Source organism: Labrus mixtus, chromosome 19 (genome assembly GCF_963584025.1).
Source record: "Labrus mixtus chromosome 19, fLabMix1.1, whole genome shotgun sequence".
Classification (NCBI taxonomy): domain Eukaryota; kingdom Metazoa; phylum Chordata; class Actinopteri; order Labriformes; family Labridae; genus Labrus; species Labrus mixtus.
Genome location: NC_083630.1, coordinates 16,746,305 through 16,774,037, shown reverse-complemented (window position 1 = coordinate 16,774,037; position 27,733 = coordinate 16,746,305). Strand labels below are relative to the sequence as shown.

General features: G+C 41.5%; 1 protein-coding gene across 11 annotated transcripts in view; it reads left to right on the top strand.

Annotated features, from left to right (window-relative positions):
- The window catches only part of tnikb (TRAF2 and NCK interacting kinase b), a 52,894-nt gene extending 25,736 nt beyond the window's left edge, over window positions 1–27,158 (top strand). For 2 of the 11 annotated variants that reach the window (XM_061064940.1, XM_061064942.1), the window contains 19 exons: window positions 645–842; window positions 5,453–5,617; window positions 6,554–6,793; window positions 7,385–7,491; window positions 7,785–7,900; window positions 8,275–8,366; window positions 9,059–9,082; window positions 11,191–11,372; window positions 12,136–12,250; window positions 13,089–13,235; window positions 14,506–14,614; window positions 15,045–15,221; window positions 15,315–15,458; window positions 15,899–16,033; window positions 16,211–16,311; window positions 16,671–16,820; window positions 17,992–18,151; window positions 22,026–22,165; window positions 22,325–27,158. In XM_061064940.1, coding sequence (XP_060920923.1) covers window positions 645–842; window positions 5,453–5,617; window positions 6,554–6,793; window positions 7,385–7,491; window positions 7,785–7,900; window positions 8,275–8,366; window positions 9,059–9,082; window positions 11,191–11,372; window positions 12,136–12,250; window positions 13,089–13,235; window positions 14,506–14,614; window positions 15,045–15,221; window positions 15,315–15,458; window positions 15,899–16,033; window positions 16,211–16,311; window positions 16,671–16,820; window positions 17,992–18,151; window positions 22,026–22,165; window positions 22,325–22,408 — 2,586 coding nt within the window. In that variant the 3' untranslated portion in view covers window positions 22,409–27,158. Of the gene's footprint in view, window positions 1–644; window positions 843–2,041; window positions 2,396–5,452; window positions 5,618–6,553; window positions 6,794–7,384; window positions 7,492–7,784; window positions 7,901–8,274; window positions 8,367–9,058; window positions 9,083–11,190; window positions 11,373–12,135; window positions 12,251–13,088; window positions 13,236–14,505; window positions 14,615–15,044; window positions 15,222–15,314; window positions 15,459–15,898; window positions 16,034–16,210; window positions 16,312–16,670; window positions 16,821–17,991; window positions 18,152–22,025; window positions 22,166–22,324 lie in introns of all 11 variants that reach the window. The other 9 variants (XM_061064938.1, XM_061064937.1, XM_061064945.1 and 6 more) reach the window with 7 other exon arrangements.
- Window positions 27,159–27,733: the final 575 nt, after the last annotated feature.

The window sequence follows — 27,733 nt, the reverse complement described above, 5'->3', positions numbered from 1 at the left end:
CTCAGCTGTCACTCAAAGAGGCCACGCCCATAATCATAAGATACAATTCAGGAAAGAGAAGCTTTATTGATTTCCCATTGGGGAAACTCGCTTGTTACATAAATAATGATACATAAAATAATGACTACATAATAAATATGAATATTTACAGAGTTATTTTATTACTAATGTCTTAATCATGCTTTAAACCTTAATATAAGTAAACAGATGAGCTCTATAAAGATTCAGCCCATTGGGTTGCATTGAAAAGAGAAATGAGCTATAGAGACCAAAACAGTTTTTGTCGGAGGCTTTAAACATGTTTATTTCTTCTGTAATGTTGGACATTTTAATGTTGGGCTTTATGAGGATTGACTCACTGCAGGAGACAGCCTCTAGTGGACACTGGGGGACACTGGTGGTTTGCTGCTTGCTCCAAACTGAGTGGTAGAAGAAAATTCACATAATTCTTTAAAAACTGAGGAACTGTAACATGGAAGCAAAGGATGGAATTTAGATTTGACAAATTTCTAACCTAACTTTTTTTTTTTAACCTACTTTGTGTAAATGTAAATGGCTAATCATTTTTAGAGGACTTACTTTGACCTTGTACGTTTGCCTGAACGTTTATCATATCTCTCTCCTCTGTTGCGTCTGTTGTGAAGGAGTACAAGAGGAAGCAGATTGAGGAGCAGCGGCAGGCCGAGCGGCTGCAGAGGCAGCTGCAGCAGGAGCGAGCCTACCTGGTGTCCTTGCAACAGCAGCAGCAGGAGTCGACTCGACCGCCACAGGACAAGAAGCAGCTGTACCACTACAAAGACCAGGCGCCCGGCACCAACGACAAACCCGCGTGGGCCAAAGAGGTAACAGTCGGAGACACAAACACACACACAAGGAGAGAAAACTTTTCTTTTTCTTCAAAAACATATTTTCCTAACACCTCACTTTGTAAAAAGTTGCATCCATAATACCCTGTTTGTAAAGTTTTAGTTTTCATAGCCGTTGGTTCCAGGCCAGCAGAGCTCCCTGCAGGTTTTGTTTGTTTGTTTGTTTGTGTTGTCTTTGTGGAGTTTTTTTGCCCTCCAGGTGTCATCTCTACTTTACCTGCAGATGAGAGTCGATCTCTGTGTGTGGTGGTGCTTCAAATGTGTTCTGCCTCTTTTAGGTGCAGCAACTGAACGTTTGTTAATGAAATACTTTGGTCAAAGGTGGAGTTCCTAAAATAACATTTATCTTCGCTCCTACTTTGGTGCTTTGATACATCATAAATCATCTGTTTTTCAGTCAAACAAACTGATGTGAAAAGTGTGCAGACCATGGACTGAATAAAAGATGGACAACATAGCTGTCCTCCTAAAGTGAAGCCAAAACAGCTGAAGCCCCCCCCCCCCCCCCCCCCCACACACACACACACACACACACACACACACTGACTGGCTGCAGTATAGGTTATAAGCTCTGCTTCCTCCATGTTTACATATTTAATTTCGTTTTTACCACTTATACGATGCCATAAAAAAAAGAGTAGAACATTATGATGGACAGCTCTGTTGCACAAATGAGGCTTGTTCAGCGCTCTGTTCACAGACAGGAGGAGGACCTGTGAGAGGAAACGTAACAAACACTATCACTAGAGTCATTGAACTTTCCTAAACCATGAGTGTCTGCTTCAAACGGACACAAGAAACAGTTCTGCTGTGGACTGAACCCCCCAGGGGGCTTTTGATGGTTAAATCCAGAACCTTTTATCGCTAAATTAGATGTTTTGTTTTGGTAAGGATGTCAAGCAGCCAATCTCTCCTGTGCAGACCGTGACTCAAAATGTGCAACATGTCTGTGGCTGAGGCACGGGGTATTTTGGCTTCACTTTTAAATAACGGATGGAGGTAGAGACGTGTTGTCTATTTTCATATACAGTGTATGTTGTTGATATGTTTTCAGGGGATTTGTTAACACCTGTGTCAGAAGGTGTGTTACATCCCCAGACAGACGCCTGCCTTTTCATTCCTAGACTGTGTGTATGTATATGTTCTTGTGTCTAAACACTCACCTTGCTCTCCAGGTGATGCATCGAGCTCAGAGCAACTCTCCTCGCGTCCCTCCAAAGAAATATCATTCCTTCAGGGAGCCAAGAGATGTCAACCTCGGCAACCTACTCTTACTCCCCGGTTACAAACCTCGACGCTCCCGCCCCCCTTCCTATCCCGCACACAACAGCCCCTCCAGAAATCACCACCATGTGCCTCATATCCGTGTTACCTGTGACCTTAACCCCGCCCCCAACTCTTCTCAGCCAGTAATGCGCCGCAAGAGCCCCAACTACAGAGGGCGGAGCCCCAACTCCAGAGGGCGGAGCCCCGGCCGCCGGGTCAGTCGGAGCCCCGGCCACCGGGTCAGTCTGAGCCCCGGCCACCGGGTCAGTCGGAGGATGAGCAGACTCATTATTCCTTATTATCTCTTCGTCTTCTTTTTGATCCAGGCTGCGTACTAACTCGTGTGCAGGAATGATTCCCTCTTTAATTCCTCCTAACAGTTTATTTCTCTAACCAGGCGGACTCACACATTAACTCTGGGCTGGCTGCAGAATTATAATGTCTACTCTTTCACCCCAATTTCTCACCCCCTCATCTCATCTTTTTCTCACAGGAATCTTTTGATTAATTTCCTCTTTGATTAGTTCTGTCGGTGCTTCCAACCAGCTTCCTTCCAACACTGACACTAACTCCCACCTCTTGTATAACAGCTCTGAATCACATTAGACTTTTCTTATTAAAGGATGTACAAGAGTACAAATCTGCGGCAGCTGTGTGAGGCTGTGAATAAGCATTTACTAAAGTCTAAAATCAGCCTGAGTGCAATGACAGCCATAACGTTAAGGTTGAATGTTTATCGTATTTGCAAGGTGATATATTCTAATTAGCATAAATATAATCAAATCATTGCACGGGACCTCTGTTCACATCTAGGCTGCTAGCCAAATATCTGCACCAGATCTCGTCACAACACGTCCAATAGTTGTTAAAATATTACCCTGAAAAGTACAATAATTGACCTCATGGTGGCGCTACTCACAGTGAAAAACAATCTTATCATCAAAGTCTCAAAAAGTCATCCTCGAGGTTTATACATTTTTTGGAAGCCATCAAGCAATACATTTACATGACTAGATTTGTCTTTTTTTTTAAGGATCCTAAATGCTAAATTTGTTGTGTTATTGCAATATGGTTTTATTTTTAAGTAATGTAAAAAAAAAAAAAATCCCCAGAAACATATAACAACAGAGGTAGTCCACATAAACGGTAAACAAGCTGTTCTAGCTGAAACTAACCCCTGTATTTCTCTCTCTTTTTATCTACTAACGTGTTTCCTTCTGTTCAGATAATCTCGACTTTTCTTGATGTTTGACTTTCACTCTTCATTTCCCAGGTTTCTGACTGGATGTAGCATTGACTGGTTCCCTTTACTAAAAGCTGTTGGGATTTTTCTGTTTGATTTATTCACTTTAAGAAAATAGGCAATACTGCAGATCTGGTTACGACGTGTTTTATTCCTGTTCATCTTTCTTGCGACAAATGAGTTTAAAAAGAAGGGAAACACAGAGTTTTACTCCTGATTTGGTTGAAGCACTAGAAGTAAAAACACTGGTTTGTTCCATGCAGTATGACAGCTGCTGTTTTATTGCATGTTTTTGTGGTGTTGGGTCAAATATCTAACAAATACTAACTTTAACAAACGTTTACATTACAGGCTTTCTTTGTGTTCATTAACTAACCAGGGTTCTCTTTAGTTCAAGTCTTTCCTTTTTCTTCTGTTTATTATTTAGACATTTTTAGCTTCACACACTTAACGAACATGATGCTGTGACTCCTCTTTGTTCCTCTAGCCTGACATCTTGTTACTTTCACACAGTTTTTAAATTCAAGTCAAGTAAGATGTTAGTGAAGGCGATGCAGGTCAGCTCTTTATACACAAGTATGAAACCCTCCCTGGTGTACACACACAAACACAAACACAAACACAAACACACGCGCGCACACACACGCACACACACACACACACACACACACACACACACACACACACATTTAGGGCAGATCTGCAGGCCTGCCCTCTGGTGGCAGCTAATGGACTAATGTAGGGCAGCTGCAGCTATATCAGTCCGTCTCTCTGCGGACACCATGCATGGAAACACACACACACACACACACACACACACACACACACACACACACACGTACAGAGAGGTCTACCCTCACCTCAGCCTCCAAGGATTTCCTTTGAGGGAGAAATATTTCCATCATGCACAGACAAAAAGTCCTTCTCTAAAAACAGATGATTACCTCTCATATGAAACGACTGCAGGTGTTAAAGTTCAGCTCTCTAGAGAAAGCAGGACAGCTTTTTAAAATTAAAGAAGAAAATAGTGCAGATTCCCCACAAACTACAGTAACAAGATTGTTAACTTCTTACTTAGCACATTTTAACACATGTAACTTTTGAGACTTTTGCTATGAAAGGGTCAAATTCTCATCTGCTATATCTGCAGAATGATCTGTCAAAACTATATAAAAAATCTTCTCAGTAAATCTCTGCAGATGAATGCAGTCTCATGTCCTCGATCAAAGTAAACTAACTTTGGTGGGAAGTGAGTTTGTAACCTTTCTCCTTAGTGTTACTGTCCATGCAGTCTTTGGCAAAATGAAAACTCTTTATACTTTGATACTTATCCTTGAGGGAGTCCTTGGTATCTTCTTAGTGCCAGGTGCACTCTACCTTCTACAATGATTTAAAACTGGTTCTTTAAGCAACAAAAAGCTCTGAAAAGATTTCCTTGCAACCAAGTTTTGCCAGACATCCTTTTTTTAATCTGCAAATTTTCCAAACTGGATTCATGTCCTGTGTTATCGACACAGTTGATCCTGATAGGTCAGAGTGAGGTTTGCGGCTGAACTGCAAAAGTCTTAAGTTGCCTGCGCAGTCTACAAACTAACGTATAACATATCATTGATTTTACCCAAAGACACAAGTATCTCCACATATTTCAAACCCAAACCGAATAAAATTAGTCAGGGAATGCTTGCTGCTTTGAGTGGGTTCTCGTTCAACAGAGCAAAAGTTTATTTTCTCATGTGAACGCTTCAGTAACAAAACAACATGACTGTGATAAAGTCGAGCCAGCTCTCGTGAATATGAATGATTTAAAAACGTCTGAATGCAGAATAGCAGAGTGGAATTCATGGAAGTCAAAATATAAACTTCTATCATTCAAATTAAAATGTCGCTTAACACTTACATTTTTGGACTAACAAACCACAAGTAATGACTTTTCACATATAACTAATGATGGATGAGATCATAGCCTTCCCATAAAACAAACAGATCATGAGTGTGTGCTAACAGATTTAAACTCTCTACACACACCTCACTGCATGCTGTGAGTGACTGTGGTCGGATGTATGTGTGCATGCGTCAGGTGGAGGAGCATTATAAGATGAACAGACAGTCTTCTCCTGCTTTGCAGCACAAAGTCTCAAACCGGATCTCGGACCCCTCTCTGCCGCCGCGCTCCGAGTCGTTCAGCAGTGGAGGAATCCAGCAGGCCCGGACCCCGCCCATGCACCGCTCTGTCGAGCCACAGGTGTGTGTTCTGTGTCTTTATTTGTCTGTGTCTGTGTATGTGTGTGTTTGCATGAATCACAATATAACAACAGATAAAGGAAGGTTAGATGAGAGAAGGTTTAAAAGAAGGATCTGTGGGTGTGGTCAGTTAGGGGAAACGTGAGAGTGACAGGTGATTGGTGCCATGCTTGTACTAATGCAGAATCTATGCCCAGTTTGCATGTTTTCATTCATTCTTCAGATTTTTATGGACATAATCTTAAAATAAAGCTAAGGGGAACCAGCTTTGGTGAACATTGGTCATCATCACGATAAATAAGTCAGAGTAACCTGGAGCGAATTTTGTTTGTTTATGTTGACAGGGACGGTGTACAGCCACTTAGCTGTACCAGAGTCAGCTATGAGCTCATTTACATCTGTAGTCCCTGAAGGGAATTTGTAACAAACTTTAACTTGGACTCAAGGATGGACTGATTCAAATTTAGAATTTGACTTACGTGATTATTTTTTTGTCCACAATTGGACAAAGATAATCTGATGAGTTGATGAAGTTTGTTCAATCTCACTCTAACATCAGAGTGATTTGACTCTTTTTCTCATGTTGTTTTTATCAAGACAAACAATTACAAACTGCTGGATGTGAGATTTTCCAGAGATCAGAGTGTTATTTCAGGGTTTGTAGAGTCAAAGTCAGCATGTTCCACAACACCAAAGAACAAAAAAGCCCAGTTTTTGAACATGACAGTCGTGAACGCACCCTGAGTGCATGTGTTTTGTACCTTCCTCTCTCACCTCATCTCTCTCCTTCATCACTCCTTCCTGCATCATTTCCTCCAACCCTGCATCTCTCCTCATCATCACGTTTTTCGAACCCAAATCCTGATTCTGCTCTTCCTCCTGAACCCTGCCTGTTTTCCTGCGTGTGTGTGTGTGTGTACGGTGTGTGTGTGTTCAGATGGCCCACCTAGTGCAAGTGAAGAGTCACGGTCTGTCAGGCTCCCAGTCTCTGTACGATCCTCACGGCGTTTCTTCCTCCTCGGCGTCACCCTCCCCATCCCGGCCTCCCATGCCCCGGCAGAATTCTGACCCCACCTCCGACACCCCTCCTCCCCCGCCCCTATCCCGCCTGGCGCCCCCCCTCGACAAGTTGGACCGCAGCTCGTGGCTGCGACAGGACGACGACATGCCCCCCAAGGTCTCTGCATGCCACCACCTGAGTGTGTTTGTCCCAGTGTGTGTGTGTGTTTGTGTGTTGAATCTTTTGGCTTGAAGCTTTTCTTTGTCTAAATTCTGTTTTTTTTTTTCTGGGTAAACTTTTAATCATTTGTTTGATTTGTTGAGTTTCTTTTGTGGGACTCTCTCCTTATAGCCAATGTTTTTTGTATTATTATTACAACAGGTGGTGTGCGCTATATTATCTTATTAACTAAGAGTACTAATTGCTGTAAGTTTTAACATTTTTTACGAAGCAAATTTAGATGAAAAAGTTAACAAAAAGTGTGCTTCCTCAGAGGAAATGTACTTGACTTAATGGTCCATTTCTTAATAAGTCACTCCCTGAGGTAATCATATTAACATCATCTTTAGAATACTTTTTTAAAGCCATTTTACCTCTATTGTTATTTCACCTTTATATTATTATTTAATGAAGTTTTTAATTAAGATTGAGAGTCATATGTTAATGTTCATATTTTAGATTCTGTTTTCCTCTGCTGTTGTGGGAGAGTGTGTGATATTAAATCATGATGGAGGTTCTGACCCTGTCTTTAATGTCGTGTGTTTCAAGGTTCCTCAAAGGACGACCTCCATCTCTCCGGCTCTGGTCAGGAAGCACTCTCCTGGAAATGGACCTGGCCTTGGACCTCGGGCCGGAGCGCACCTCATACGGGCCAGGTACACACACACACAAACACACACTCATGCTGAAGTTTAATTTGTCATATTCTTAAAGAAAGTTTTCCTAACACACATACTGATGGAGCACACCTTATACATTCTAGAGAACCACACTCACTAAGAGACACGCAAACCCTGCGCTCTGATATGATGCAAACACAGCTCCGTGTGTGGGAGCTGTGTTTGTGGAAACGCAGGTGTGACGTGTTTTTTTTTGTTAGTTCAGAGCAGGATTCCAACAGTTTTCCCGCATGAATGAGACAGCGCTGTCTGTGTTTGTGTTGCCGTAGCAACCCTGACTTGCGGAGGACAGACATTTCCATGGATACGCCCCTGAAGAGGACGAGCAGCAACAGCTCCTCCAGCTCCAGCACCCCGAGTTCCCAGGGAGGCTCCAACGAACGAGGTGCACACTCACACTCACACACACTCACACACACACAAACATGTTTGTACATCATGTGTGTGAGGGCTCTCATCCTTATAAGTCCTTTTACCAAAATGTTTCTTGATTTAGCTAAAATGTGCAACAATTTGCCCAAACCCTGATTTTCTCTAAATATCTCAAGTTTTCAAGAATGCCCTAATCTCTCTATTGTCCCCAATCTCTAAAATCGTCTTTGATCTTTGTCCTCACTTTCCTGAACGATGAGTCTTCAATTTCCCCTGAACTTTAACTCAACTCGTTTTTCAAGAGCTTCTTTAAAACTGAGCTCAAAAAAGGTTTAAGTTCTATGTAGCGAGCGTCCTCACCCTCACTGTATTTGTTTCTGCTTTCAGGAAATTCAGCCGTTATGACTGAAGGCTCAACAGTTTCTTCCCACGAGACCAAAGATGACGGCAGAGAGGTGACACGACCCAGCAGGCCTGCAGTAAGCACACACGGATACACCCACACTCTCACACTCTCACACACACACACACACACACACACACACACACACACACACACACTCTCTCTCTCTCCCTCTCTCTCTCTTTTTTACTCCAATAAATATCCGACAGCTATTCATCACACCGCAGATGTTAGCAATACAGAATTTTAACAGTTGTATTGTTAAAAATGAATTAAAATGAGAAATTTAACATCAATTATGCATCAATTATATAATCCAGATAAATTATGTTTAGTATTTTACCATTGTGCAATCTGCATTATGACAATTAAAAGCAATATCGCCTGAGAGGGAGTGATGTTGTCCTGTATATCAGCACTGCTGGGATTCGGCCGTCGGAAGATCATCACAACAGATGCTGATATCTAGAACAACATCAAGACCTTCAGTGTGATATACAGTACATATCACACTCAAGACATATTATTTTGTTTTATTATTCAACTCCACCAACTCAACTAGCTCCACCATTAAACTGAAACTTTGCTGTTACCAAGCAACCCAAACATTCTCTTCTACTGTTCAGTCTAATATGGGAGTACTCTGCAGAGGTACCGGTATATGATGTTGTAGAAAAAACAAACACACTCTGACAGACGGTCTCTTCTCTCTGAACTAACCATGCTGCTGTTCATGCTTTCCTCCATCCCCCTCTCATCTTCCTTCAGAGCTATAAGAAAGCTGTAGACGAGGTCAGTGACATTTCTTCTCACTCACCCCTCTCTCTCCCTTTCATTGTCTCACCCCCTCTCTGACACCTCTTAGTGAAATCTCTCTCACTTGAAGTCGGCTTTTTAATCATTGTCACATCTGAAAAACTGCATTTTAAGTTCAGATCAGAATCATTTCATAGAGATCTTTCTGAGCACTGGATTAGTCGCTGTTTTAAATGAGCTCAGTCTGATGGTCTTCAGACCCACTTTTGATTGACAGATTGTTTTGTACTGTGAATGGCTTGCCTTTTTACTTGTACCAGTGAAGGTGCATGTCAAGCTTCAGTAAAGGGCAGGCGGCAAAGACATACTTATGGCAAAATGTATAAAACATGGACGTAGTGTCAGGGACGTCATCCATTGGTTTCTAAAGAGACCTTTGAAGTCCAGACAATGATGACTCTTACTTTTGATAAATCTACAAACAGACAAAGAGGTGGAGCTGAGGCGGACCTCAAGCCTCCTCACACACATCTACAACAAGCCAACCTGTCAGTCAAACAAGCCACACCCCTCATTATGCAAATGTATGCATAACTCTTAAACTATATAATCAAAATGGATAAGTGACATGACATTCTACCTGTACAGTGTGTGCCAATGAAGAAATAAACTTAACAAGACCAAAACAGTTTTTAACCCGGCTGTAGATATGTTTATTTCTGCTGTGCATACTTTCATATGGGAACTAGTCGGGGTTTATTGGCTCTTGCAGACAACCTCAGGTGGACACTTGGGGAACTGCAGAATTGTGCACTTTTTCATTGGCTTAATTTCTTTTTTGGTTGCAGCTAGGGCTAAACCGAAGCCTGTCATTGTCCATGTACAATGTCGATCTCCTCTTTTCTAGTATCAGCCTATAAATGTTTTCAAATCTTGTTACTGACAAACAACCTCCAAGCTAGAAAAATGAAAATGACTAGTTTCTACAAGTATTTGCATGCTGTGAAAAGGCCAGCCTGTCTGGTCCTTTGGTGTAAAATTACTTATTGAAGCAAGACAGCAAGTGTGGGTTAAAATAATGAATTAACGGTAACCATTCATTTTCCATGGGAAAAAAGGATGCATTTTTTTAAGGCCCTCTAAAAAAATGTTTCAGCATATTTTGCCTTCCAATTGACTAGAAAGCTCAAACGTAAATAAAAACCTTTAAGAACGACAGCATAGAAACTGACATCAGCCCTCAAATTCAGACAAACTTTAACTCTCTTGAGTTTTAAAAATGGTCTCTACTCTTGTTTTTTGCTGTTGTATCAGGGGCTACATCTGTAATTGATGTGTTATCAGTTAGTGTAGGACCCATGTCTTCCTTTCATCTATTTGTTATCCCTTCAGACATCTCTGCTCTCATGCTTCATCTCCATAGTCACACTCTGTCGTTCTTTCTCTCCTCCCTGTTTATCTCTTCTCTCTCTCTCGTCAGGAGGAATTGGTAAGATAATCCCCCTCCCCATTCCTCCCACCACCACAAACTACCCAAACATTTATTTTTTTAACCTCTGACATGCACAACTTTTTCGCTGGAAACGGTGAGATGTCACAGAGGCTGAATTGTGAGCTTTAACCCTTTGGCTCTCCTGCACTGAGGCATGATGATACTCCTGCTCCTCTTCCTCCTCTTTCTCCTGCACCGTTCTGCTGCTCGCTGCCCTTCCTCACACTCACAAACTCAACAATGTGGCTGCAAATAAATCTTTCAAACCACTTGCAATGTGCCGTTAATTCTCTTCTTCATATACCAAAATAAATTCATTGTAAACTTGCAACACACGCAAAAAACATAAACTTTTCTTCTGCAAAATCAACATTTGTCATAAAATGTTAAAGTCCATGAAGGAATGACACAAAACAAATGCATTTTTTAAAGATAGAGCCCTAATGATACATATGAGGTTAGATTTATAAAACTTCAATTTAATGCATGAAGGAGTCCATCACATGCCACTTGTAGTCAGTAGAGATCAGTCTCTCATTCAGACGCTGGAATGAAAACCCTGAACACCAGGTCTTCAGCTAAAGCTGTTCCCCATAGTTTGAACCCTCAGCTTTGGTTTGTGACTGTCTCGGTTGATTTCCTTTTCCTCCAGGACCTGACGGCTCTGGCCAAAGAGCTGAGGGAGCTGCGACAGGGGGAAGAAACCAGTCGCCCGCCCGTCAAAGTGACCGACTACTCGTCGTCCAGCGAGGACTCTCACAGCAGCGAGGACGAGGAGGGAGAGGGCAGGTCTAATGACGGATCAGTGGCTGTCAGCGATATACCGCGCATTATGTGAGTGCTGTTGTCTGTTTTCTGGTTAAATTCAACACGTTTTCATTCCAGACTGCAGGAAGGGGACGCTATTTCCAACTACGCTCAGTCATAAAGATCTTTCATCGTCCCTACATTTGTAAATATATAACCTGAATCACAGCACCTCGTAATCATCGGGCTCATTTAGTGTCATTATTTTGGTTTTACAGCCTACAAAATCAGGGCTTTGTTCAAAATACTAATGACACTCCCTGGTCTGACATAGCAGCATCACAATACTTTCTTAAAGTGACGCTGTCAGCGCAGGTGTTTGAGATTTAGGCGCTCTTTGCAATAATGACGATTTGCACAGTAGGGGGCCAGTTTCTCCCCAAAATGAATGCATGGCAGTGAATTTCAATGCATGCAAACAACACCAGCGCACACAGACGCTGTTTGCTCCACAGCGCAGTAAGGGTAACATTCAACACTTTGCGTGGGTTTTGTGAAGTAGTAGGTGTCTTACTGACTTACTTGCACAGGTTTAGCTCGCCCAAGATCGGCCCAATTACTTGCAGGCCCAGAGTGTATGTTCAAGAAAAAAAGTGTTTCTAAGTGTCGGAGCTAATTCATAGGAACAGTCTCCTTTTGTTTTCAGTCAAACTTGAGGTACAACAGGAAGTGAAAGGACTAGGAACATTTCAGATAAAAAGCAGTGACACGTTTTTTTAAAGAATGTTGAGTCAATTCATGAAGATGGAAAAAAGAGAGACATTTAAACATCTTGGTTTCTGTCTTACAGGCCAGCTGCAGGTCAAGGCAGCAACGAGTCCTTTGGCGGGATAGGAGGACACAATGACGCCCATGACGACTCGTATGGAAACAGCTCCCAGGACAGCACCCTGATGATGCGTGAGGTGAGCCGCCTCAAGGTGTAGCTGCAGCCTCGCCGACTCATCAGAAAACTGACACTGCGCTCAGACACTAATTCACCGGCTCTGCATGCCTCGCTGCTTCCTGTTTTTGATCTGATGTGTGTGTGTGTGTGTGTGTGTGGAGGTTTGGTTAGTTTGCTCATCTTGTGTGTTTTTCAGATTTAGCTTCAAATTCCCCAAAATGTTTGTAGAAGTCAACACATTATCAGTGTCAAGATAAAAGATTGTTTAAATATATTGAAAAATCTAATTTAAATTTTTGTTCTGATACAGCAGTACGCTTCAGTTCACTTTAGATACAAAATGTTAAAACATAGGCTATTATTTTTATTTTTTGGGGTAATTAATTAATAAAATGTTCCAAATAATCAGGACATCTACGTAGATCGGCTTCAGCAGGCTGCAGAGCTTATGTTTCAGTTTAACTAAGTATACCTTCTTGATTTCCTTTATGAATCAGTCTGCTGAATATTTAATTTAATACGTAGTTCTTGTTAAGTCTGTAAAATTGTAGAGTTTCTCAAATCTGAATGAACATCTATCACCCGGTAAGTAAAAAAAAGAAAAAGTTGGCCTGCAGGAAGTAATCTCGGTTTGTGTGTGCTGTATGTTGTGTGTGTAAAAAATGTGTGTAGTGCTTCACTCTGTCTCTGAGGCCTCCGGGTTCAGCGCCCTCTCGCCCTCTTACTGAAAATCTACACAGACACAAAAACAAACGCACCCTCACACAGCAGCATTCAACCTCCTCCCTCCACCACCTGACCTGTCAGTCACAGTCCTGTACACACAGTAGCCCGTCCCACTCTCTCTCTTTTTCCAGAAACATAGAGAACGGAGGCGGAGCTCTGCCGCCAGCAACGGTTTCCCCGGCAACGCTAATCTGTTCCCCGGTAACGCCAATCTCCCTGATTTGGTGCAGCAAAGCACCTCCCCTCTGGTCTCCCCTGGTGACGCCTCCGGGGCCCAAGTAGGTGGAGCTGCACCTGAAAGTTGGCCCCTGAAACCCCCCACACCTGACCCTGACAGACTAGCACCCTGTCACCTATTCACCCTGTCACCCTGCTACACTCCACCTGCCACCAACCAACTGACCAACCTTTATCAGGGCGGGAAATTACAAAACAGCCACCAATCCACCACCAGCTAAACTGGTTATTCAAATATAAAGGCGTAGATTTTGTGAGATTTTTGGTTGAAGCGGGAGCAGAAAATAAAATATGGAGACTTAAAGAGAAACACATTTTATACGCAGAGTATTACTCGTTTTTTTAATCAGAAGTGTCCATATTTGGATTGAAGGGTGGATCTTTAGAGGAACAAGATGTTAGTTAACAAAAGATCTAAAAGTTCACCTGTGATCCACAGTAACTGATTTGATTGGGATGCTGATTTAAGCAAGTAGCAAAATGTAAATGCCAAAAGCAGAATAGCAGTCTCCTTTGAGTGTCTTTTAGTATAAACTTTTGTCATAAATTTTCAGAAACTTTCATTAAAAATATTTGATTTATAAAAGTTCAAAGCATGAAAATCAAAAGCAACAACATGTGGCCCCTTTAATTTCCTGCCCTGCTGTACTTTTTGGCTCCTGTGTTTTTCCTTCACATGAATGGAATTTAGTCCTCATGGATTTAATCCTCCCCTTCTTCTTCCTCCCGTTTGATCCCCTTTCTCCCTCTCTCTTTCTTAGTTTTCCAGCCTTTATATCCGCAAAGTCCACCTTGAGCAGATATTACAAGTGGCTGACAAAGTAAAGGAAACACAGATAATTAAAAGTTTCAGTCTGGTCACAGCTGCTCTCAAAAAGGTGCAGATATACGAAACATCTCCTGAAAAATCAAAAGTGAACTTTTGAACATTTTTCAGGGAAAACTGTGCACTTTTGTTTATTAGTTGCATGTCGACACAAAAACATGCCCATGAAGTGTTTATCATTCACAAGATTTTTACTCCTTGAACCTTATTTTTGCATATTAAAACAGTTGAAAAAATAAATCTGTTTTACATTTACAATATTTTTTTCACTGTTTGGTGGACGCTTGTCTTTTAGTTTTCATGGTTTCTGAAAACCTGTTTCCATAAAGAAAGAAGCAACGAACAAACTCGTGTCACAGACCAAAAAGGCTTCAACAACCACGCTGAGTTTCCTTTATTTTGACAGCTACCTGTCATCCCAAAGAGCTAACAAACGATCTGACAAACAAATGGCTGACTGTTTCCTGTGTTTCTGTGATCCGCAGTACGGAATGGGAGGCAGTGGGGGCTCCAAGTCGTCCTTCACACCGTTCGTTGATCCGAGGGTGTACGGGACGTCCCCGACTGACGACGATGATAACATCTCTGCCTCAGGTACTCTAACTCTCTGGATGAGAGGAAGAAAACAACTTTATTCAGAATGATTACTTAAAACAGTCTGAAGGAGGTTATAACTACTTATTGACATTCGCTCTTTAAAAGGTAAGAGTGAAAATGAAAAAAAGCACCCTACCTCTTACCCTCTCATAAAGCATTTTCTTATTGATTTCATGGTCTATATTTCTCTATTGGTCTAAATCTCTAGTTTTGAGTCTTCTTCAGAGCAGCGTTATGTTCATTTTATAAATAATGGCGCCATGTAGAGTCAGACCAATGATAATTCTCAGTGTGTGGCTAACCTGTTGGCATGTAATAGTTGTTAAAATTGTAGCAATTGGTATCGATCTTTTGAGTATTTTTATAATTGTCACAGTGAGCTGGAAAACTTGCTTAATATGTGTAATATTGTGTTATTTTGCTGCAGCGCTGTTTGCTGATGAGCTTTTGAAGCACGAGCAGGAACAGGCGAGACTCAACGAGGCCAAGAAGATCTCTGTGGTCAACGTGAACCCGACCAACATCCGACCGCACAGCGACACACCCGAGATCCGCAAATACAAGAAACGTTTCAACTCTGAGATCCTCTGTGCAGCTCTGTGGGGTGAGACGGTCACCAACGCGCCGTCACAATGATGATCTCGATCACAAGACAGGCTGTAAAAAAAAAAAAAAAAAAAATGTCTTGTTTTTACAGGAGTGAATCTCCTGGTGGGGACGGAGAACGGCCTGATGTTGTTGGATCGAAGCGGTCAGGGCAAAGTCTACAACTTGATTAATCGACGGCGCTTCCAGCAGATGGACGTCTTGGAGGGACTCAACGTCTTGGTCACCATCTCAGGTTGGTATCCCGACAAAAAGACGGACGCAGGGGGAGAGACGATGGGACTGCTTCATCAAAAATACCTAAGTGTCACAATTGAAGTATCAGCATCTGAAGTCTTTTACAAAAATAAATGTATTTGAAGTTCACTTTCAGGGAGGCTTTACTCACAAGCAATTATTGATGTGTTTATTCATGGACATTTTTAAATTCTAACTTTATCTAATTGGTGATGTTTTTACGTTGTCTACTTTTTTGTGTTTCGTCTCCGCCTGCTTCAGGATGTGTTGTGTTAGCACTGATGCTTGAACACAAATGAACTTCCTCATGGATAATTAAAGTTTATTAAATGAATTAAATTGTTATCCCAGTATCAATAAGACTACCCCATCTATGCCTTAATAGTCAAACCTGTAGATTAAAACAGAAATGTATGTCTCTGATTTTGTCCTAACCAGGGAAGAAGAACAAGCTGCGTGTTTACTACCTGTCCTGGCTGAGGAACAGGATATTACACAACGACCCTGAGGTGGAAAAGAAACAGGGCTGGATCACTGTTGGGGAGCTGGAGGGCTGTGTGCATTATAAAGTCGGTAAGAAAAACAGTTTTTTTGTGGTTTACGTGAACCTGTTCACACACCGTTATGAGGACTCGCATCCCAATTAGGGCCCAAGAGCTGGTCCGTTTAAAAGTTAGCAATTCTGTTTTAAATCTTAAATCTTTAATCAATTCTTGAGTTTTTTTAGACTGCTCTGGTTTCCTCCTGCAGTGAAGTACGAGAGGATTAAATTTTTGGTGATTGCTCTGAAGAACTCAGTGGAGATCTACGCTTGGGCGCCGAAACCTTACCACAAGTTTATGGCCTTCAAGGTAAGAGGAGTCATGATGCGATCGAAACTGTCAGAGTCGAATAGAAGCTAATAAAATACTTTTCAATGTAGATGACACGGGCTCATTGAGATACAGACCACAACATCATCTGCTTTGGCTCCTGTCAGGAACTTTTGGTCATAATGGAACCTTTTATGTCTTGACTGAGTTTGTTCTGTATTTGTGTATGTTGTGTTTTAACAACAAAACTCATCCTGCTTTATTTTAAAATGTAAACAATTCTCACATTAAACTTTTTAGCTGTGGAAGTGGGGGGAACCTGCACAGTTTAAGCGTTTTTTTCTCTCGTTATTGTCCTTCGGGTGTTTATCCAATCTGTGTATCTTTCCGTCTTTCAGTCGTTCACTGATCTGCAGCATCGCCCCCAGCTAGTGGACCTGACCGTGGAGGAGGGACAGAGGTTGAAAGTCATTTACGGCTCCAGTGTCGGCTTCCATGTCATCGATGTCGACTCGGGCAACCCTTACGACATCTACATCCCCTCACATGTTAGTCTGAGTGTGTGTGTTCATGCGTGTGTGTGTGTGTCTAAATGATCTAACAAATCACTTTTTCAACATTGAATGCATTTGCTTGCATGTACATGATGGCTAGTGAATCATTTTCAGAAAATCATGTTTTTTTGTTTTTTTTTAATGAATGGAGGAAGTAATAGAGTGGGAGACTCTGTAAGAGTGATAGGTAGTGGGTGTTTGAAAACCTTACTTAAGTGATTTGAGACATAGAAAACAGAAAGATCAAGAGAAAGCGTATCAACTCCTATTTACAGTTAAATTAATTTTACTCATTTAGAAATGAGCAAAAGAGTTAATTACACTTAACTTTAGTTTCTAAGGATGGCTACACGCTAGACCGTTTGAGGCACGATTTTTTGATGGTGTAAAGAAGCATGCCAGTAAGTGAATAATAAGTAAACAGTCAGGGTACTGATTGTGTGCATAAATGAGTGGAAAGTTTACTAAATCAGCCAGAATATGAATAAATGAAAGATGTAATGATGTGAGTCAACCAGGGACTGAATGTATGAAACATAATGAAAACATGTTGTAGGTCGGCCACTGATATTGAGCAACTGCATGAAGGGATGACTGAGTGAAAAGAGAAAAAAGGAAAGTGAGGAGTGGATGACCAAGTGAATGAATGAATGAGTGAGTGAATGAGTGAGTGAGTGAATCAGTGAGTGAGTGAGTGAGTGAGTGAATCAGTGAGTGAGTGAGTGAGTGAGTGAGTGAATCAGTGAGTGAGTGAGTGAGTGAGTGAGTGAGTGAGTGAGTGGATATGTGAGTGGATATGTGAGTCTATGAATGGATGAGAGTAATTGAGTGAATGAATGAGTGAGTGGTGGAGTGGGTGGATTGGTGTCCTGCTCTAACCCTGGTCTACTTACAGTGAGAGAAGGACTCTGGAGGGAGACGGTAACTATAGCAACCGCCTCACAATGCTCTTGGCAGTCATGAATCACGCTGTGCTCATGTCTGTTTCCATGGCAATTGCGTGGCTAAGGAGTGGGAGACACTATTGTTGCAGCAGTTTCTCCTCTCTCAGGGTGGGGAAGGTCGGGGGTTTAGGGGCGGTCCAGACCCCCATGTAGACTTACGTCAGCTCCTAATCCCCTGCCCCACCTCCCTCCAATCCCCCTCCCGTGTGTTGCCCCGGCAGATTCAGGGTCAGGTGACCCCGCACGCCATCGTGGTTCTGCCCAAGACGGACGGCATGGAGATGCTGCTGTGCTACGAGGACGAAGGCGTCTACGTCAACACCTACGGACGCATCACCAAAGACGTGGTGCTGCAGTGGGGCGAGATGCCCACCTCCGTCGGTACGTCAACCAATCAGCTCGCTTCTCCCTGACCCCCCTGACCTCTATAAACGGTTAAAGCAGATCATCTTTCACCCTCACACCTCCTCCGTTCAAAGCAACTCTCCTCCTCTCTCCTCCTGCCTTTTGCTTTCAGTCACACCTGTAGACAAGAAGCTCAGATTTTAGTCTCACCTGTCTCATCAACTGCTTAAAGAAATACAACGAGGGTTTTGGGAGGTAGATCAGACTGTCCAGCTTTATTTGGCAAAGTCATGAAAACATAGAGTAGAGACTGAAGTCATCCAAATGAAAATGACTGATATTCATTCATGCCAATCCTTCCACTTTAACTGTGTTGAATGGCGATATGAACCTGCCTGTAGCTTTCATATTTCTGAATGAGCAGTTCTTCTTACAAACTATATAGGACTTATTAAGTATTACCATTAGCTGTGGCAAGTTATAAATCAAAGTCCAATCCTGGCTTTATACGGCATTCCACATTTCAGTATATGCAAGTCTGAAAAAATAGACAACTAACATTATATTAATCATATTACCAATATTGGCTTACTTATTTATATTTTTAAGAATTACAATCAAGCATTCTTTCTGATGGCCAGCAGGGGGCGACTGAACTTGAATAGAAGTAGATGCTTAAATGCCACTTGATTTTCAACCCTAGTAAATATGTTCCTCTTAAATTGATGGTCTACATGCAAAACTAAAATCTGAGCAAGTGTATTTGTCTAATTTCTAGTAAAAAAATATCTCTATACGCTTACTCTAAGTCCAATATTACGTCGTCACGGAATCACTGTGAATTTACAAAGATGTAATGACGGCTGAGCTTGGTTACAGAGCAAGATGCAGAGTGTACATCCCTGCAGATATTATTCATAACAGATTGCAACGTAACCCAAAGTAATCTGACCCAAGTTTTGTCTCAGGGTTGCGGACAAATAAGCAAATAAATCCATCTTACGCCGAAGGTTGACTTTACATCGGGCTGTAGATGCTAACGGAGTCATATTAGAGCAAAATCTGGTTATATTACTAAACCTTGTCAGTCAGTCAGGCATAACAGCACTATGTCTTAAAATTAGATATTTTGTCATATTTGAAGAAACCAGTTTTGCTTAGTGCACTTGAAGCCAGTTTTGCTCATTATAAGCAATTCATTACAATACCTTTTTTTTTTTTTTTTTTTTAAATAATATCTAATATCTATATTAGAAATCAAAAATGTATCCGGACTTGTCAGGTGTGTCTTACATTAAGTGTAATGAGACCATTTTGACTAGAAGTTAGACGCACCACTTGCTCAGATTTGAGTTTTTTGCAGTGTATTCATTTAAAGAATTTTAACCCAAAAACTGAAAAGTGTATTTCTTTAATGTCAAGTGTTGAACATCCATCTTCTGCATGAGTTGACAACAACACATCTCACAGAGCATTACCTCTATCCTCCACCCCACCAAAATCCTAATACAGACGCACACACACACACTGAACTTCTCTTCCTTTCACACTTATTTTAAATATACAATATATATCTTTATCTATGCATTGGGGGAAATGCTTGTGTGTTGTTAGTCTGCTCTGTTGAGTTTTGTCCTCTCGTTCTGTTCAGTTGTTTACTTCAAACTGTTTCAAACACAAACTTCTCATCTGTTCTGACATTCATCCTTGATTGCAGGAGAAATAATGAGACATTTGTGAGATACAGCAGGCTAAAAGTGAGACCAATGTTTAGCCTGAGATGATAGCATAGCGCAGTGCATCTGAACTGATCTATTATTTACCAGCACACTCAGTCAAACCACACGAAGAGGAAACTCAAGCACATCAAGGATGGATCTGGGATCTTATGATCCAAGTCGTCTGTTTTTCCATTCGGCCCTCACTCTCTGATTCTCAGATGTCAGTGTACGATACGTGGGTTGATTAAACATTAATGTTTGACTGACTGTGTCTGTGTCATGAAGCGCTGCTGGTGTACTGTGTGTGTTCTTTGTGTGGACATCATCTCTTGTTGACATGTTTGTGTGTGTTTTACTATCAGACCAGAGTTTCTCACAGCCAAGCCTGGCCTCAGCCCCTCAGATCAAATGGAAAACCAAAGAAAAACCTGCATCGTCGTACGCTTTATCCGCACACTGAACACGCTGGTTTATGTCCTTTCTCTGCAAAAAACCGCACACAGCTTTATTTCTGCACTATTTCCCACAGACTAAGAATCTCCATTCAAAGCAGGATTATTGAGCACGTTTCATTTTGCTCTGCTATTTGTCCCAACATTTTTGCTTTGACGACAATCCTAAAAGAAATTGAAATACAGAAGTTATAGCCAATTTATGACCCATTGGCCCCTCCCTACAATTCAAGGAGTTTTGAACCATTGTCTGTGCCGATGTTTGGCCCAGGTTAGCTGGAAAATGACATCATTACTTTTTGAGCATTGGTCATCACACATTTCTATCACAGAGAACATGTTGCCGACATTATCCTCGTCCTCCATCTTTAAAACTGTCACCATGACAACCATATTTAACAGAGGAATTAACAACTACTAGGAACTCGGGTTAAGATTTAAGTTGTTATTTTTGCCGGTGTTGGAACTATCTCAGGTGGTGCAACAACTTAAATCGAAGTAGTGTGTAAACTCCATCTTTAATTAAAAATGTTTTTCAAACTAGGCTGCTTTTGAATCCACACAGCCAATGATTGAGAGAAGATTAGAAGGAGATTGAGCGGTTGAGGGTGTTGCCAAGCAAGAGGAAACATTCTCGCCCCTTTTCCTTCCAACGTCATCCATCTGTGGTGATGATTGGTCGGGTACCGCTGTGTAGTCTGCCTTGTCTTTCGGTCAAGTCACAGCACAAATTTATGGTTCTGTGACCACCTAATCTGACACACAGTGACCATCGTCACAAAAAAATGGTGTAATCCCACTTCACTTTTCACGGATGAATAGGCTACCTGTGTTGACGGCTTCTCCACAATCATATTCTAATGAGTCTGTGAGCCATTTTGGAGATTTAAGATTGGGTTCTATAGGATTTCGACAGAAACCCTTGGCTGAAAATTTGTACTGACCAAGAGCCCAAACCAGAGTCCTCTTCAGATGGTCAAAAGGCAGAGATGGGGTGTAAATCAGCCCGAAACGCCCGGTCTGATCCCGGTTTGGGACGTATACGTCTCACTTTGAACAGACAGCAGCCTCACTTTTTCCATTTAATCATCTTTGACATGCTTTCAAAGGTGGCCTTATTGTGCAAAGAAGCTACCAATTCTAGCCACACATTTCCTCAGATTAAAATGTTCCCATTGGGGGGGATTTAATTGTGAAAAAGAAACTCGCCCTTCTTGACACTGATGCTGTCCAGTCGTATTCTTTGGAGCTCACGCAAAACTCTGACCACAAGCGTCATTTAAATCAAATACTAACATCAAACCGATCAGAATCAATGGATTACCCAGTAATCCTGTGATTTCAATCGCTTCCCCAACACCAAGCTCCTTCTCAGGTATACAGCTCAGAGGTCGCGATCGTTGGAATCTGTCAGAAACTGCTGCAATAATTTCCTCCCGTAGGTGAGGTATAGGATGCCTCAGTGTGTGACTGGCTTGGGTGTGAGACTGGTGCTGAGTTTTCTCCTGTCCCAATCCCTGTGTGTGTGTGTGTGTGTGTGTGTGTGTGTGTGTGTGTGTTTTTATGTGTGTGATGCTGGCGTGTGTCTGTATGTTCTTGTGTGTGTGTGTGTGTGTGTGTGTGTGTGTGTGTGTGTGTGTGTGTGTTTTTATGTGTGTGATGCTGGCGTGTGTCTGTATGTTCTTGTGTGTGTGTGTGTGTGTGTGTGTGTGTGTATACCCTGTCCTGTCCCTGCAGCCTACATCCACTCCAACCAGATCATGGGCTGGGGAGAGAAGGCCATTGAGATCCGCTCCGTGGAGACGGGACACCTCGACGGAGTTTTCATGCACAAGCGAGCTCAGCGACTGAAGTTCCTGTCGGAGAGGAACGACAAGGTGAGTCTGGCGACACCTGGACATCTGTTTAAAACTTTCACAGATAGATATTGTTTAAATCACAACTGGTTCAATAAACGACATCACAAATGGATACATTAACCTCTAACACACCACAGGCGGGTGTTTGAGCTCACTGGCGTCTCCTCTCGTCTGCAGGTTTTCTTCGCCTCTGTGCGTTCTGGAGGCAGCAGTCAAGTCTTCTTCATGACCCTAAACAGAAGCTCCATGATGAACTGGTAACCCTTCACCTCGACCCACAACCGTCTTCTTCTTCACTCTGAGCATCGGCCGACATAAGAAGGGAGGGACGGCGAAGGGACAGCTTTTTTGTGTGTGTTTATGATGTGTGTGTGTGTGTGTTCCTGGAAGAAAACCACAAGCTCCTGAACAAAAACATTTGAGTAACTAGAGGAAGAGTTAGACCACAGGAGTGTGTCCCATCCACAGAAACCCTCCCAACTACGGGGGGCGCTGCAGGCCTCATTGATGGTTACACTGCCTGCTGAACAAGGAGGACACCGTAATCAACAGTGGGCGATTCCTTCACCTTCCATGTGGATTTTTTGACGGTTGTTCTAAAGTGTTTGGATCCAAACTTTAGCGGACACTGACATCATGCCGAGTAGCCTTTGACTTCCCCATTTGGTCGAATGGGAAGCTGTAGAGAAGTTCTCTGTGTAGCACATTATTGATTCCTTACAGGGTGTTCACACTGCGAGTACAATAGGTCCGTCTTCTTTGCTTGTTGGTGGTAATGTCGGCGTTATGACTGCGTTTACTGCAGCATCTCTGACTTATTTAAGTAAGTAATGGGTGGACACTTTTGGCTGTTAAGGTAGCATCAATAGCAGAAGAAAAATTCAGATGGTCATTAACCCAAAAACTAGATGCAACAGTTTTTAAGATGTGCAAACCCAAATCCCTTACAGGCAATCAGAACATTCACACTAAGCTCGTTTCTATTTTATTTTGGCCTCATGTCCCCCCTTCGCTGATGTTTTCTTTTCACCCAAAAGAAGCTTTTTGAAAGGTGATGAATCCTACAACTCAGACCAAATGTTATACTGTAGGGAGGCAAGTCAACTTTTTTTGAAAAGTCCTTGTTTATCTCATACTGACTGTTTCTGCAGTTCAACTTCTGTCCAAAACAAGCTGCTTTAGCTCCTGTCTCTTAAAGGCCCCCTCTATAATAGCTCACTTATTTCTTTTTGGCCAGCAGTCCAGAATCATGCCAAGGGTTTAGATTTTTCTGGGGTGGTTTCACAGATTTTGGCCGTGTCTGAAACTGCGTACTTTCATACTATTAATACCAAGAACGTCACATTGTACGTTCCAAAATCCTAGCATGCAATTTTATGTATGCGAGAAATACCCGGTTATATGCTAGACTGGCTGGATTTTACAAGTGTGATACAGGAGCACACTGGTCATACTAAAGCACCCCAGAATGCATTGTGACTCTCAGGGTGCATTCACACCTGAGCGGTTTGGTCTGTTTGAAACAAACTCTGGCACGCTTAGTCGGATAGTTTGTTTGGCTTGGGGTGGTATGAATGCTCAAACGAACTCTTGTGTGGACCAAATAACCGAATTCTGGTCTGGAAGAAAACAGGGGTCTCGGTTCGCTTCCAAGTGCATTGGAGTTCGATTCGCCTTAGGTGAGAATGCGATCCGAACCAAACAAGGGACGTTAACCAAAAAGCAGTGCATTGTGGGTGGAATTTTGCCAGATATTTCAAAATAAACAGCAAAGGTCAAATAGGTTCGCCTAGTGTGGCAAATGTTAGACTGTATATAACCATTATTATTTACAGTCTATGGTTTAACCTGACAAAGCTGACATATAACTGTATCTCCATTTTGTTGATCAAATTACTGCCAAACTGCGCTGCGCTACCAGATGCCGTTCTTCCACTGTCCTGCTGTTTACTTCTTGGTCATAGTGCAGCATTAGGCCGGATGACAGTATCCGCACTGACCTGAGCTACAGCCCAAACAAGTGGCAGATGGCTACAGCACAAAACATTTGACTAGCTTTTATGTGCTTGACAATGTGCAGTGTGTAAGCAAACAAATGATAAATCCAACAATGTTGCAACTTCACCCCTGAGTCCACCGAACTGTGAAAGGGACCGCAGACTATCCAGTGGCCAGCCAGCCAAAAAGCGACGTACAAATAAAAGTAACCAAACTGTAATATGTTTTATATGTTGTCAAATATAAAATATTAAAATGATTACAAAGGTGTATAAATACTGAACAATTGTATATTGTTTTCAGACTAAATGTAGTAGGATGCAGTATATACTGCTGGAGTACGTAGTATGCAGTTTATTGCCCGATGGCCAATTGTGATATTGCAACAACAAATCACTTTAGGCATTAAAAACCACTTGGATGTTTTTTAATGCCACTTTATTCTAAACTTGAAGGTAAGTTCAATAAAAACATAGGAAATTATCATATTTAATTTTCTTGATAGAAAGAGGAAAAAAACACAACAGGTCCCTATTCAGCAACTGTTGAAAAGATGTTAGCTGTTCAGTTTAGTTATCTATCTATATTTGTTGGCACGTCCAGTAAAGTCTCCTTAGTCCCGTAAACAATACAAGACAATCATGAGAGAAAAATATTTTAATCTGTGGTCATCAATACAGACTAATTTAAACTGTCAGTGTTACACTGTGGAGTCTAAATGAAGTCTGTGACTCATATCGTCAAAGCATCGAATTGAAACACGGCATACAGAATCAAAGGAGCAAGCTAATGAAATGCTACAGCTAAAACAAGTCAAATTCAACTTGCAAAATGGACTTTTTCTTGTCTTCTATTGTGATCTTCACAGTCTCCTCATGCATGCGCCCACATTAATATGATGCAGTCCTGACAGCCACTTTGACAGCTCCAAAATGTGTTTTAAAGATATTTTTGGGCTTGTTTTTGCCTTTATCTGTATGAAGTTTGCAGAAAATTGGGAATGGAGGATGACGTGCAGCAAATGTGAGGAATCTCTTTTAAGTTTGAACAGAGATCTTTACAAAAAACAACTTATTTTGGGCATATGGCATTTTCAAACATCTCTTAATTAACCGGCTATGTGTGTCATGTCATATTATTGGATTCTATTCACAATTACGAGACTCCTTTTTATTCTTATCACTCAAACCCCTTCTGATAGTGATGAATGGATGTTCTTAGGCTAATATCTTGTAGCAAAAACTAACAGATGTCTTCTTGCGCTGTCAGACATTTTTCCTCATGTAAAAAAAATAAATAGAGGGCTACATCAGAATCCGTCCACTGTGTAAAACTGTTGCAGACATCTTGATCATTGCTTTGTCAGTAGGAGGTGAATTGACCCTCTTGGACTTGATGACGGTGTTGCTCACAGTGTGAACACTCATTTTGAGTGCTGCTTTTGCTGAAAAACCTTCTGTGTCTGTTCCCCATTAGAAGAGAAAAATACAACAAACAAGCAGCTGGAGTCACAGGGGAAATGAGACACACTTCTACACCTGTCATAGAGGATGCTGCACAGCTACTGCGGCTACTTTGTCCTGGTATTTTACTAATAGGGAAAGGAAGCTTGTAGATATTGTATTATTGCTGTAACAGCAACACAAAAACTACACATCATTTCTCACAAAAAAAAAAAGAACTTGGCGTAGAGTAGTTGCCAACTTCTGGAAGTTTCTTAACTGCCCTTTGTTTTTCTGTCCCTACTATTCTGTGTACACCACACCTGTGTAAATACTCACTTTGATGTTAAGGGCAGACTTTGCAAAAGCAGGTGTGAAGACTGAAGAAAAAAATAAGCAACGGTCTGGCTTTTTTTTTTTTTTTGTTACACCTCTTTGAAAAATGTCTGTTAGTTTCTCTCAGATTGGGTTTTTTTTAGACCAATGAGCTGAACAAAAAGTTTGGTTTGGGTTAACACATGTTTTTCTCTGTAGTCCATCACTGTTTATTTAATTGTGCATTTTGCATGGTGACATACATGTTTTACCTGACATCACTTGTTATGAATTGTAAGTTTCAGGCAATACACTGACTGATCTATCTGTACTAGCTGGACAACAAGAGGAGAACTTTCTGCAGGAGCCCTAAAACAAAAAGTACAAACTGTAAACTGAAAGTTAGCTGTTATTATCTTAGCATTTGGGCTTTCTCCAAAATAACAGTCAGATAGGTCAAGTTTGTACACAGAAAATTTTAAAAGTTATCATTAAATACATCTTTTGTTGATGGTCACGCCCAGACCGAGCAGGACGGGACTCCAGCATCACTTTGAACAGCATTTTCTATTTTTGGCGCGGTTGACCTTTTGATGATGGTCCCTAAATGCTAGTGTTTGTGGAATTTTGAACAGGCTGTGAGAGAGGGAAATGTGTTCATTTTTACTTGATTTTTTCTTAAAATTGGTCTTTAAGGATGCGACAGGTGTAAGTGACGCCACTTTAAAGGCCAGCTGAACCCTTTTAAATGTGCAGGATGTAAGCAGCAACAAACACCCTGTGAATAAAGGTCAGGAGGCAGGGTCTGTTTGAGAAACCATAGATTAAAGATATATATACTGTAAGAATTTCCGTTATGATGATATCATACTGATCATTTTAGAGGAAGACAAAAAAAATAATGTTCACTTGTTAAAGCTTAGTTGTCTTTCTACAGAATAGAGAACATAGCTATAAGAATTTCTAAAAAAAAAAAAAAAATACAACGTTTTTATTGTGGTATTATTTGTATTTGTATTTCAATTTTTGTACGTATCAAGACTGTGAACGTATGTATGGCTGTCAGCCTGTGAGGGTGTGTGTGTGTGTGTGTGTGTGGGTAGGTGTGTGCACAGGGGTGCTGCATGCATGTGAGTGGATGTTTTCACCTTGTCTAAATCACTGGAATCAGTCGAAAGACGGCCTCAAACTGGTAACACACATCTGTGATGTTTGAAAATCTACAATAAATGTCCTCTCCTTGTACAGCCACAGAACCTGCTTCAGTGTCTTTGTTCTTTGTATTTGAAGCCGTTCTCTACCGAAGAGGATTAGGGCCACTGAAAAAAAACTTTTTCATTCAAAAGTCAGAACTAAAACTTTTTCTTTAATTAATCCCCTTCAGTAGTTTTTTTTTTTTTTTTTTTTTGACATATACACTTCTCTTCTCTTCTCTTGATCTGGTTGTTAACACATGCACCGTACAAGGGCAGGGGGTAGGGGCTCTGCTATTTAACTGACAATTTATATATAAACAAGGAAGAATATGCTAATTACAACAACAATCAAATTTTTTTCATTGCCAATATTGCACACGTTCTGATGTTTAATCAACATCAATTAGTGAAGAAATAAAAACACCATGAAGCTGTAACTATTGAAGCAACAGTATCAAGCAACATCAGTCTGGTGACGCAGTGGTTGGTGTGCGCCCCATGTATGGAAGCCATAGTCTTCCAAACAGGCGGCCCAGGTTCAAATCCAACCAGTGGCTCCCTTCCTGCAAGTCAATCCCCACTCTGTCTCTACCTGATTTCCAACTCTATCCACTGTCCTATCGCTCAAATAAAGG